The sequence below is a fragment of the Apteryx mantelli genome, chromosome 5, assembly GCF_036417845.1.
Source record: "Apteryx mantelli isolate bAptMan1 chromosome 5, bAptMan1.hap1, whole genome shotgun sequence".
NCBI classification, from domain to species: Eukaryota; Metazoa; Chordata; class Aves; order Apterygiformes; family Apterygidae; genus Apteryx; species Apteryx mantelli.
The window spans coordinates 71,059,669-71,074,055 of record NC_089982.1 but is presented as its reverse complement, the minus strand read 5'-3'; the positions used below and the strand labels follow the sequence as shown (position 1 = coordinate 71,074,055).

The window sequence follows — 14,387 nt, the reverse complement described above, 5'->3', positions numbered from 1 at the left end:
CTACTTCAGTTTAATACATTCAGGTGGTGATTCATAATTTTTTTTGAGTTATCTGAACCAAAATCTACCACCAGCAAGGAAATTAAAAGGTAAAGCTGCTGTTAGGCATGAAATTAGGGAACTCAGATCTTTTCTCATGATACACAATCATTAACACCTCTCACATTCACAAAAACCAATCAGTTCTTCCAGTTTTCCTGTGCAGACTAACATGACAAATGCTTCAGGAAGTTGTTGCTTTGTTCCCCTGACCATCTCACTGTTCTCATTTTGCTTTTATAATGCATAAGAGTTTCCAGAAGCACAGAGAACACAGAAAAGACCCGGTCTTATTTTTATTCGTATCATCATTCATTATGATAGATAAAAAAAATATTTTTCCCAGTAATAGTTTTTAGTAAGAATAAGGCAAGACAAAGCTTTAAGATTTTAAAGTTAGTTGTTTCCACATATATGAACTTCTGAAAACCTCAGTGAATGTTCTGTAGTTATGAGTGTATGTTTCCATCTACAGTTCAGACAATTTTTTTTTCACCATCATACACTTGGAATGAAAATTCCATAAGTTTTATGTTTGATGAACTGAAACAGATGGAAGCCATAGATAGTGATGAATTCAAAGGAAATCTTTTTTCTTTTTTTTTTTTTTTTGGTTGGTTGGCTGCCAGGGAACAATGCACACGCCATCTGAATTTAAATACAATAATTGAGTACCATTATTTAAATAGGTTGGTAAGATATCATTTCTCTTTGGAAGATACGATTTCAACTGAAACAGCTACATTATTAACAGTGAGATGAGAGAAATGTTCGTTAGTGATTTTACTGACTGAAAATGGGAAGGGGAAAACACATCCTAGAACAGCTTTTTAGTTCCTCCCTCTTTTCTGTTCAGTCACAATTAGCTGGCATTTCTGTCACTTCTGTAATTTCCTAGTGACTTTTTTTTCCACAAACCATCTAATGCAATTTATTTCAATCCCTGTGGCTTTTTCTTTTCACCACAGCAAATCTGACATTTACTTAGGAAACCATCATATTAGCTTGCGGAAAGTGCAGGCTTAACAGTTTTATTGATTGTTATTTATTATTTTTATTAATAGATTACATACTTTGTTGTAACTAAAAATATTCTTTAGTTACAAAAATATTCTTATGACAAGTTTTTAAGTAAATCTAAGCACACTAAAACAATGCATCTTTTATATCTGACCACAGCAGTAAAATGAAAGTCCCTGGAATGTTAAGCACGTGTTTCAGATTTAGCTGCTTATAATGTCTGGAGAATGACTAAGCATCTTGTCTCAGGTTCTGCACAATGCAGAACAGACACTGTACGTACTAGTTCACAGCTTTAGGTTTTAGATTTGAAAATCCATTTTAGAAGGAAGTCAAACCACCACTTTTGCTTTCATGAACTTGAAAAGTCTATGTCAAATATTCACTGCAGTTAAATTTATGGCTGCCAAAAAGTTGTTTATAGATGCATAGTTTTGGCTTTACTTAGACAAAGTTTAGTCAGCATTACAGACACAATCAAAAGAAAAGGTTATTTTCAGCTCAGTAAAAATAAAAATTTAAGAGTTTTTTTTTTGGAACTGGATGCTTGAGTTTGCTGGTTGTTGTGGTAGACATAACAATCATATTAAAATGAATCTTTTCCATGCCTTTTTCTCAAAATGCATTTTATAATAAGATTAAATAACCCTTCACAATCAAGAGAATATGAACTGAAATTAGTACATAAATTAGTTCATTTTCACCCTGTTGTTCTTAAACATCCTTTTATTAACCCTTAAAACTTTGAGACAAGTGTTGCAATATTGGATGAAAGTGAATCTCAAGTACCTAGATATTGGCAGTAATACTCCTTTTCTAGACATAACACTTCTGTGCATTTGTTTTCTTCCTTCTCTCCCCCTGAATGCCAGTGTCTCCTGAAATCAACATGTAGAAAATTGCATTCTACGTATTTCAGAAACAAACAAGCCAATACATATGGACTAAAATAGATTGTGGAAAAAGTGTAAAAGGAATGGTTATATTCTTCATGGAATATGCATTAGAATTGAGAAGCAGATGATTTAATGGGATTTATTATCTAGAACTGATTTGAATGTGTTTCTTGTCAGGCAAAAGTATTGATATTGTGCTCAGTTTTCAGTTGCTTTCTATTTCCTCTCTTATAGCTCTGCAAGCTAGATGTAAAACAGTACTGTACTTGAATTAGTCATAACCACATTAGTCGGAACAACAAGAAGGAATATTAAGATTTTGTTTATAAGAAAACAGAATTGTATTTTCCTTATGCTTTTCTGTGATGTGAGAAAAATGAGTAGATTTTTCCAAAAACAAGAAGTGTCTTTTTTGTATATCTAGTATTGAAAAATAACAAAAGCAGAACACTGTAAAATTTGGCTTACTTGTGGGGAGAAATAACTTGGTGCTTTTAGAAACCTTTATCTTGCTCTTTCTTGTTTTTATTTTCCCTTTCAATTGCTTTCATTAAGCTTTTCAGGTGTTCTGCATCTTGCTTTTAAAAGCAACCTTCTGGCACATGCTCTGATAAGGCAGTGGTGACTCAGCAACATAGTAGAAAACATTTTTCTTTGGTTGTGGTAATTTGTGCTTTAGAAGAAGTTTGTTTTATACTTTCTGTTGCGAAGCGCTAAGATTAAAAGCTATACAGTTGCTTCCTAGAGTAATTCAGATGGTGCTCGGAAGAGAGCTTCTGAGGCTGAACAAAAAAGGTGGAGAAGGAGAACCTTAATTTTTTGCCGTATTAAAGATTGTGAAATTGTATGTAGGACTGGTTTCTGTAAGTTTCTTTTATAGAAACTTTAAGAGAAAAAACGTTTGAAGTGTTAAAAAAGGTGTGGGGCAAATGATGGAATATCAAACTTGTGAAACCATGAGTCAGCAACGTTTAAAGCAGTCATGGATATTTAATCCCAGATGTTTGAATATTGGGATTCCTACAACAGTTTAGTTAAATAGGAGTAGAAACTGTACTTTTCCAAATTGTAGGTATGAATTTACCTGAAAATGAAAGGTGAAGAAGCATAATTAAATCTGGATACTTGAAAGAAGCTTACAAAAATTTCAGTATGCAGGGCCCATATTAGTGACATGAGATTGCAGAAATGTAACTAAAACTAAGTTAGTTACTCATTCCTCTTGTTTTGAATTAGCAGGACTCTTAACTGAATTTAGTAGATAAATTTCTGTGGGCCAATTTATGTGCAAGCTTTTTTTTTGTCTGTACATAAGAATATATTGTGAGAGGTACATGACAATAGTTTCTGTTAACATTAATCAGATTTAGACATGGAAGAGGGGATTAAATTTAATAGAATTCCTAATTGCATAAGAAACTGTCAAACATATCTGCTTCTCATTAGCAATATTATTTTGAATTTAGCCATGATACATGAGAATTATTCAGTAGTGGCAACATGCTGAAATTGCTAGACTCAGGATTGCACAGAAAAAATTCTATAATATGATACTTTCTGATACAGTATGATAATATTAGGCATTGTATTTGTTCCAAATAACAGTATGGTACTAATTTTGGATGCTGTAAAGCTAAATTCTGTAGACAGTCAATGGAGTGATTACTTTTTATTTCTCAGGATTTGAATACATCCATTATTTCAATATTAGATATTTTGTAGCTTACTTGTAGGTGGTTTTAAAACTAGTAAAGCATCATTATATGTTACTAAAATTATTTTTTAGGCAATCTGAGACTCTTGAAATCGCTAGAATAAGTATTGAACATTGAACTGTTTGTACTGTCAAAGATGATTGATAGTGAAGTAGGATAGGATTTGTGGAGTGGGCAGTTCTTAAAATGCATTTTTAAAGGCGCTGAACATCATGCAATGAAAATAGCTGAACAGAAACAAATATAAGCTAAGTAAATTGTTGTAAGATAATGGACCCATTTTGTATGTTCATATTTACATCCTATTTAGGTTTGTATACATCCGTTTAACAAGAATAATCTGTTTAAAAAATAGAGCGTAATGTGAGCTCTGTATAAGATTGATCTTGCACCTAGTTACTTGCATGAAGTGTTCTGAATTTATACATATCATTAAAGTCAGCCGGGCTTCCTAGAAACACAGCATTGTGCCTCAACAGATTAATCTGAGGGATAAGAATCTAAGTTAACATTATCAAACAACAGTAATTATATTTTTGAAAAAAGTAAACAAAAACTACCTATGTTAAAATGTTTTTAAGATTGTAAAGTCCTAGTACGAGACAAGATAGTCAATACCAGTTTTAAGATCACCAGAATATAATAATATAAAGTGGGTATGATTTGTTCATTGAAATCACCATTTGAATAAGACTAGAAAGAAGCATCAATACAGCTGTACTTGTATTGAATACTGTGTTACGTGTTCTGCTTTTCTACCCCTTGGAACACAATATCTGCACTAGCAAATCCGTCTTCATAACACAGCAAGATTAGGTGTCTTTGTGTGATTAATAGGTTAGGTTCAGAAGAAGTGGTCTCATTCAAAAAGAGTGCTCCTTCACACTCTCCCCGCTGCTTTGAGAAGTGCTTTATTTCAACTTTATTCAATTTGACGTTTTATGTTTCAGGTGCAGCTTATGCATGAAGCTAGAGAAAAAAGTCAGAAGAATGCAAAAATAGAGTTGCAAAGCCAGAATATACTAGCTTCTAAAACAGTTTTCCTCTCTAGGTGTTGACGTTGGTGGAGATGTTTCCTGATATGCTTTGAATCTTACCTTTTTTTCCTGTAGCAATTAGCATATATATCTTTTGTCTCCCTTGCTAAACGACAAAAGAGAAAAAAGTACACAGACAGGGAAGGAGACTGTCACCACCAACTTAGGGAGCCTCAAGATCAGATAATCATTTCTCACAGTTGCTATAATTATTTATTCTAGATACACTGTTCTGTTTTGCAAGAAACGGCTCATACTGTTACAAGTATTTCTGTAGCACTCTATATATTCAGAACACAATGGTGACAGTAAATAATCTTGTAGGATCCTTGTTGTTAGGCAAATGTGAATTACTTTTATAGACCTAAAAAACTGAGAAAGAAGAAAAGCAAGGTGACTTGCTAAAGGTCATGTTGAGTGAATCAGTTGGCAGCTCCAAGATTGGAATTCAAGGATGACTTGTTCCTCATTCTTTTTGTACTCTGCCAGCATGCACTGCTAGAAGGGCAGAATACTTACAGTTTCCAGAAGCGTTAGGTGTAGCCATAAAGGCTCAGCATGACAGAAAAATTGGATTGTCTGTTAAAACTGGACATCCTGAAGATAAGGAACATGAAGATAGAGGCACCTGCAAGCATTTTTGTTTAATGTTTTGTCTAAGCTTGATTAAAAATACTGACAAACATAGGGAATACGATTGGGGTGGCGTTCCTCTGCCCGTTTTCAGAAGGCTGTCCTTTTCCTTCACTGCTTTCTCCACACTTTAAAATTCTAAAGCAAATAGGCAGAGCTCCTACCTAATCTTCATACATTCTAATACCATCCATTCTTATAATAACGGAGTCTGTGGGAAGAGAAATAGTATGTGGTTGTAGAATAATCTTTTTGTCATAATGCCTGTTTTTGTCATAATGCCCTAATGCCAGAATAAAATTTCCTAAAGGATCTCAGTCCTGCTATTTCAAGGTTTTGAGTGCAAGGGTTCATCATATTAGCTATTTTTTCTGTAGTTTCTTGGTGGAGAATTTGTGTCCTTTCACTTAAAGGAGAAGAGCAGAACTAAACCCTATTACAGACTTTCAGCAAAAAGATTTTTCTTTTAACCCCAAAGGTGTCATTTAGCTATAGTACTATTCTTCTAGGAAATTTCCAGTCCTGCTGCTAACCACACAAGTTTTCCAAAACTTAGGGGAAAAAAGAAAAAGAAAAAAATATACAATGGGAAATATTAAGACAACCTTAATATATGGATTACTGCTTTGGTTTTCTTTTTCTTTTTTTCCTGTGTTTGTTTTTAGAAAGGGTTGGCCTTTTTTAGGGTATAATTATCTACAGTGTCTTACTAATGCTTAAGTAAGGTACTTGCATCTGCAAGCTGTCTGCATACAAATTCCTATTTAAATCTGTGTGAGTTCTAAAGACCCATAGCTTCTTGACTGGATTCTTCATTATGTCTCAACAAACATCTAGTTTCCTCCAAAATATTTAAATGTTTAAGTTACATTTTTTTCAAATATGCATGTGGATTATAAACAAGCAAGTATGTTTTAATGGCAAGATCTGTGGAAATGTAGGTTTTTTGCACATTAAGGCACACTTCTTCCAAACACAGCAGCTATTGTAAATTTCTGTCTAGGTCAGTGTGCAGTACTGGTATGGTTTCAGCTTCCTGTAAACAGAAAATGTCTCCTTTACTAAAAAGGAATTTATAGTGAAGCTACTTCAGCTATGTGTTTTAAACTGATGATTTAACTATTAAGTATTACACGCCACCAATTTAGTAAATGCAGTACTTGAAACTAATGCCAGGATATGAGGTTTCATGAAATTTTTATTCACTAGGTGTTTGTTTTTGAGAAAGTGTAATCTACCACATTATTTTTTTAAAGTCTGTAGACAAACTAATACTCTAGTTTTGCCAGACTTACTGAAAAATATTACTATATACAGTGGTCATATGTGATTCACCAAGATATAATCATAATTTGGTTATAAATTTTTTTAAATGCCTTTGTATTAATTCCTATTAACATTTTTGTTACATTGATTCAATAGAGAAATACCAAACTGTAGAAATTATCCTCTGTTAAGTAATGTGCATAGTACAGTTATTCACAATCACTATGAAAGAGAAGACTAAAGCAGTCAGCACTATTTCTGGGTGTCATGAAACAAAAAGTGGCTTTATCCTATTGGAGCTGATCCCAAAGCACATTGCAGATCTTATGACCAGAGAATTAAGGTTAAGAAGTCTGTTCCTGTCAGATTTAACTTGGGTCAAGGGTATTGTTGGTTAATGTGCTTGGAGTTAAATATTAGCTCTTTATTTTCCTTAGGCAAACTGGAAATATAGTATATATTTGAATTCTAAGCTGTGATTTTTTTTCATTTCACTTTTTTTTATTATTATTCTAGCATAATAGCTAAAACCTCTGCATTTGTTTCGTTTTGTTCTTTGTTTTTTTGTTTTCTTTTAAGGTCGCTTGAGTTACCCACATCCAGGGACTGACAATCTTCTGATGTTAAATGGTAAGTGCTAATCTTATAACAGTTTCTAATTATCTCTAGCTTAGCTCAGCTCTGAAACGTTGGTATAAAATTATACTATTATATTCTGTTATTGAATTACTTGCCTCTAGTCTTCAACAGTGATGGGACTCTTGCCATTTTTCAAAGTTGAATAGTAGAGCTAATCTTGCAACAGCCTTTCATTATATCTAGCTTATTTGAAATCTGAAATACTCATAGAGATGTACTATTCTTTTCTGTTCTCAAGCAAACTAATATTGTACACTCTAAACAGCTGCTAAAAATCTATTATCCTGAAACAGGAATTAGAAAAATAAAGCGGCCACAAATACGTATTTTTCTATATTGCATATATACATGATGAATTATACATTTTTCTATTATATTTATGTGAAATAACTTTTTTTTTTTGTGGCTTTTTGGAACTGGCTTTGTCAAATATGCTTCTAACTCCAAAATATGCTGAAGTTAGTTCATGTTCACGTTCCTCTCCCAGTAGGTCAAACTTCATGAACATCTGCTACTCAGTGAAGGCATGAACTTTAGCCTTTGTTCAAGGCTAAAGAAGGAAGCAGAGCTTGGTAATCCATCTAAGTCAATAATAAATCAGGGATTTTGTACACAAATGCTTTTTACATTGGAAAAAATTAGAGCTATAATTCCACAGCTTCACTAGATTTAAAAAAGTGGAAACTGCTGTGTACAAAGCAAGGACGTTTTTGTCACTGACTTATAATCAATGGAGAATGATGGGTCTAAAGCTTACCAGTAAAGATCCAATCATAAAAAATACAAGCAGAATGGTTATTTCAGGTGTGTGGTTCTGTGGAGCCATTTTTTTTAATTGCCTTACCCTCTGCACAGTCATTTACACTTGGGCAAATCAATATAAAATGTAAAAAAAAGTCTGATCTCCCTTGTGTGACACTGAGTATATGTTTAAAATTTTAAAGGAATTCAACTTTTGCTTTATAAACCATGAAAAGTAATTATTGTACAGTGGACACCTTTGAAGAATCAGGTCCTTTGCTACTGGATAGTTCTTAGAATGGAGTATCTTGGAAAGCAAAAGTAGCTACTTACTATTGAAATAAAATTTGTGTTTAGCCTACACAGCCCAGATTGCTAATTCCTGGTTGGAAATTGCATTGCATATGGATGTGCTTGATGTTATGAAACTTAGAACAGCTAACTTTCTGTATTAATCTGTAACAATAAGACTTACAACTGCAGAAGTAGAAAATGTACAGTGAATGACAGTGAATAATTCCAGACTGGCAATTAATAAAAACTATTTTGCTTAGCTATAACAGCAGATGTCCTTTTGGTACTAGGACCCTGTTCTGCAAGCTGGTTTGTTCAGGTGGTATCTGTGCCATGCGGTTATCTACTGATTTATAATGAAGTGTTATATGGGAGGATATTAAAAATTAAGCAATCTTATGAGCGATTGTCAAATATTTCATTGTGTGAGGAATTCGTATTTTTTAATTTGTTTGCTTTAATGCTCAAGATGCTGAGCTTCTCTTTTTATTGTATCGTATACTAAAAGAGCAAGTGGGCGTTGTTATGCTGTGGAATGTCTTAAAAAAAATCTTTGCTATTATCAGTGACCTTGATAAAATGCATCTCTGTGTTACCAGTCTATCCTGAAAACCTTTCCACAGAGCTGGAATATGCACTGGAGAGTATCTTCTTTTGTTATTAATCCTGGTGGAGTTCCCACTGTTTTTTGGAAGATAGCACTTAGTCTGACTGCTGAGTTCTAATGCATTTTTTTTTTTTAACGGCTGTTGAAATTTAATAGTAGGGTAATTCATCATTTAATCAATGCAGCAAGGAAGTTTTAGATTTTCTATCACTTCAACATGTTAAAGCTGCTTGTGCTTCTAAAAAGATGTTCTACTTCAAACAGAAGTTATTGAGATTCCTCATACAGGAATTGTGGAATGAGATCCTGTAGTCTGTTATTCAGGCCAAACTTGAATAGTCATAATGATCTCTTTTAGCCTTAAAATCTATAAATATGGGACTTGTAAAGGAATCTTAATAGAATTTAGGCACCCAAATGGAATAGAATGCAATGAGAATTAGGCACTTACTTTTAGCCTAAGCTCTTGTGAAATTTCAGCCATAACTGTGTATAGTTTTCTTTAAATGACAAGTATTAAAGAAAAAAGCTCTGCTACTTAACTATTATTATACTTAACTATACTTAAGTATTACGGTCTGATCATTTAAATCAGGAGTGTTAGGGACAAAGAGTATTTTATCTTACTTTCCATCATAAATTTCATAATTTTTGAATATAACAAATTTGCCTGCCAGTTTTTTTTCTGTTAATATAATAAAAATATTTTGAATTCACCTCAGTAGTTCAACGGAGGTATTGAAACATGCATATTTGATCTATGGTATATATTCGAAATACATGTCTGAATAAAATAGAAATGATACATTTGTTATCTACATGATAGAAGTGTTCACATAATTTCCAAAGTTATATTGATGTTGTCTTCATGTTGGATAACTACGCACACAAAATGTATTTACTTGTATCTCCCTTATTTTTATCTCAGTTTTCACTGATTTAAGTTGCAGAAAAACTATAAAATTCTAAAATATATCTGTTGCACTTTTCCACTCTTAAATCTTTCAAAGCTTTTGATTAATTAAGATATCCAGCTTTACAGAGTAAAGGATACAAAAAATATGTCTGTATAGCTTATTCTTTGAAGGAGTCTGGGAAGGAAGAAGTATTATTTCTCCTTTTTTGTTGGTGTAATGCCCAGTAAATTAAGTACACCTGCAGTGTCTGCCTTTCCCCAAAGGGCTGAAAGAAATAAACAATCTTTTTCTCTCTCCTGCAATTATTTCTTTATCTAAACATGTACACAGTAGTTATATAAAAGTATATATTAAATAAACATAAATATAAATGGAAATAAGTGAGTGTGTACAAGCATGTGTGCTCTGAAACGTGTAGTATCCGTATGTGCCGTTATTTTAATAAATATAGAAAAATATTTCCGATTAAATCTAGTATCTTCAGAAAGGACATCTCATTGCTCACCTTATACATACTAAAAGTTGACTGATTTAGGAGGTCTGCTTTTCAAGCAATATTTGGCCTTTTTATGTAATATGGAAAGATTAAAATACTGCAGTTTCATGAAGCTGGAAAGGGTATGTTTACCTTAACATTGTATTTTTAGTGATTTGGGAAGCAGTCGGATTGATAGCCTGTAACCTGCGAGACATGCTGGTTTTGCTTACTGTTACTAAAACACCTGGTCTATAATATAACCACTGTGGTTCTAAAGACTGAGTAAAGCTAACCAAAAATAACAAGTTTTGTAAAAGCATACGTTCTGTTGTTGTTAATGGTCACATTTATTACAGTAGTGCCTACAGATTGCCTAAGAATGGGATGAAACTTTTCTAGATGCAGATTGGCAGAAAATCCCTGCACAAACCAGTCTGTGATCTAAAGGGATGAGACAAATACATAGCAGGAGACAGGGGAGACAATAATGCGACAACAGTAAATACGGTTATTTTCCCGTTTTCTCTGGTTTCATTCTTTTACTTAATCAAAGACCTCCTCAAAAATACACCGATAACTTTGGTACATCATTGTAATTTCAATATATATGAATGAAATGCTGCAGCAGATACTCTTTTATTTGAATTGCTCTGTGGCTTTTTTTAGCATTTTAATAATGCTTTTGTGTTTCTTCTTAAAATTTCTGCTATTTATTTAAAAATGTACAAAGAAAAATAGTTGAAGTGTTCTGTAACACAATATCTCGTACATGTATCAGATTGTCTTAACTGAAAATTTGAGAAAATAGCTGAGCTGGTTTGGTTGGCAGAAAGAAACAGAACTGGAGGAAGAAAAGAAAAATTACTAAGCAGTTTGCCAGAAGAGGCTTATTAATATGCATTGGTATATTATTCTTTGAGAGAGAATATGCCACTGCAGTCACTATGGATGTGATGCACTTGAATTTTTCCTGATTATTCTAGTTTTACTTGTGAAAGGAAAAAAAGGAAATACAGCGGGTTAGCCAAGGGCTTAGTGACGCTACTACTAATGCTACGTGGGAGTCAGTTTGGCCGAGAGTCAGAAAAGATTCTTACATGCTGCAATACTGGCATAGCAGTGCATATCTTTTAACTGCCTGACCCTTCAGAGGAAAACACAGGTTGAAATCAGACATTAGTGTCCCTATGCAGTAGCAACTAATGAGAGAATTAATCACCTCCTTGGTAAAAGGATACATTATATTTTGTGGATTCTATTTCGATGTTGAAAATCTGAATTTGGGTGTTTCCTCTTGGTTGGATACCCAAGTCCCTTTTTGAAACTGGGCTTTTCTGTTTTGGCTTACTAGTAGAGGGTGAAGATTCTGAAAAACTTCAAGCAACAGATTGTTCTAATAATAGTAATTCTTTCAGATGAAAGAAAGTAAATTTAAAAGCATGTTCAATGCATGTTAGATAGGAATGCAGTGAGAGTTGTGTAAGGAACCAATGGCTGTAAGGGAGTAAATACAAGGAGAGGTTTTCAGAATTCCATAAGCAATCCACTAAATTCCTAGTAGGAATAAAAGACATGCTATACTTAAAAAAAATTTTTTTGAAAAATGTCTATGCAAATGGAATATACCAGAATATAAATATTTAATAATTGGAAAATGGGACAGTGAATGACATTCACGAGTTATTGAGTTTATGAGGCTGCATGTAAATCTATGACCCAGAAGAAAGCTGCATTTTAGGAGAGATCTGTGCATGCATTCCCAGTAAAATCAAAACAATTATGCAGGTACAGAAGCATCTTTGTTTATGAATGTTGCTATAATATTATGGTTTACAGTAACATTTTCTGTTTGAAATTTTAACTATAATGCTGTAATGATTAACTTTTCTCAGATACAAAGTTTGAAAAAAAGGAATTAAAAATATTTTGTGGAAACAAATTACATGCAGCTTAATACTTTGGTGTTAGTAATCTGTCTATTTTTAGTTTTCAAGTCTTCAGACAGAGGAGCAATCAGTCATCTGTAAGCATGATCTCCTTAAAAATCTTGCAACACTCAAAAGTTAAGAAAATCTTGGATTTACTTGCAGTCTGTCAGAAATTGTTGCTTTGCCTTTGTACAGTGTTTTTGATACAATGGTGTTTCTTGTGACTTGTGACCTGATTTTGTTTGCTACCACAAGGAGTCTTTTGTTTCAAACAAAACCTTGCGGTTAATCTTCTGCTAGCTCTTTTCATGAAAAAGGAAGGTCACGGCATATAGCATTTGTATTGTCACTGCAAAGGACTGTACAAACTGTTCCATGGACCAGGATGTTTCTCTGATAAATTTAATGCTTGCTACATGCTTTTTAAAGTAATATTTTACTTTTTACAGTTTCAATACCCTGTGTGTTATGTAGATACTCATACAAGATATTAAACACGTTTTTGAAATTAAATTACAGTTACTTTAATTCATGCTTCCATAATTAACATGAAATTAAAATCAGTATAAAGGCACATTGAGTAATTAATGTATAATTTTTAAATTTGTGCAATATTGCTGTTTTCTAGAGTATATTCTTTACAGCTGGTGCTATCATCAATTTAGTAGTAAAGTAGTATAGTATTTAAGTAAGACTTCAGTTTAATGCAGTTCCCACTATATTTATCAGTGGCAAGTACTGATGCAGATTTTTACTCATCAGTTACCCACATAGTTTTTTGTATCATAAGCATTTTAATATGTGGGCATGATACAGTTGTTTGACATTTTACAATTTGTCCTTTGTTTACATGCAGCGAGGAGTTATGGGCGAAGACGAGGTAATTCACTTCTGTTTGTTACAGTACAATTAATTCTGATTGGGCTGTTACTGATCATTATGATTAATTACTCCAGTTTGTTGATTATAAGCTCTCATCTGCATGTTTCCTTAGTTTGCGGAAATGGAGGGTGTGAGGGAAGGAGGGGTGGGGTCTGGTTTTCTTTTGGTCATTGATCTCTCTGCAGTAAGTTTGTATTACAAATCCTTTAATCAGTTAAAACACTGTAGCACTAATCATAATTTAGTTAATGCTAATAGCTACTGCTTGCAGAGTTGTCCCTGTTAAAATACACAGTTTGCTAGTTGTTGTTTTTTTTTTTTTTTAATTCATCCTCTTTTGCTTCTCTATATGTGGTAGTGTATAGCGTTCAATTGAAAGCCTTTCACAGACTCAGTCAGTACTTTATTAAACAACTCTTTGAAAGAGTAAACAGAGTTTCATTGTATAAACCAATATATGCTCATTGACCTTAGAAAAGCTATGCTGATTTAACAATATGAGACCATGACCTATGGTTGTTATATAGACTATGTGAAGTATGCAGGAAAAAAGGTCAAGATCCTTTGATAACTTCAGATACTAACATATGCTTAAATTCATGTCTGCATCTTTCTTGATCTCTGCATTGATTCATAAATTACTGCTTGGTTAACCTTATTTTAGAGAGGAGTGATGATCTAGATCGTGGTCTAAATGTGTAATAATGCAATTATGTTTTAACACTTCCTGGCAGATTCTGCTTAATTCATTATGCTAAATCCTGAAAAATACTTCTTGAAATTAATAATAAATGTGTTTTCCTTGATCATGTATAATATTTAATTTGGTGTTTGGTAGCCTCTTTTGTGAGCAAGAAGAACTACTTAATTCAAACCATTGCTTTCTTGTTTCTATCTATTATTACTATATTTGCAAATTTCTCTGTTTTATTTGTGTATTAAAAAAAAATAAGTGCTTATAAAGAACTTGCCTTCTACTTCAGAACCTTTGGGAGGAAGTAGAAAGCCTAGAAAATTACCTCTGCTCTTTTTGGGTGAGAGACATGTAAAAGGAAAGAGGAGAAGGAAGTATTGGGAGTCATATACAGCATATTACTCTAAATGTGTTAATCCACTGTTCTCTATGTCATTTTAGCTCTCCGAGGAGCTACAGGCTTTTGGCAAACTTTTAGCCACATCAAAGTAAAACTGATCTCACTGATACCAGTTCAGAAAGTTTTCTGATGATTTAATTTGTAATAAGAACAGAGTCATAGATTCTCATTCTTAGATTTTAGCATTGGCTGTGGAAACAA

General features: G+C 33.1%; 1 protein-coding gene across 5 annotated transcripts in view; it reads left to right on the top strand.

Annotated features, from left to right (window-relative positions):
* CPEB2 (cytoplasmic polyadenylation element binding protein 2) overlaps positions 1 to 14,387 on the top strand; it is a 56,352-nt gene that overhangs the window by 16,484 nt on the left and 25,481 nt on the right. For 4 of the 5 annotated variants that reach the window (XM_067298217.1, XM_067298215.1, XM_067298218.1 and 1 more), the window contains exons 4-5: positions 7,186 to 7,236; positions 13,067 to 13,090. In XM_067298217.1, the coding sequence (XP_067154318.1) occupies positions 7,186 to 7,236; positions 13,067 to 13,090 (75 nt within the window). The remainder of the gene's footprint in view (positions 1 to 7,185; positions 7,237 to 13,066; positions 13,091 to 14,387) is intronic. The other variant, XM_067298216.1, reaches the window with a different exon arrangement.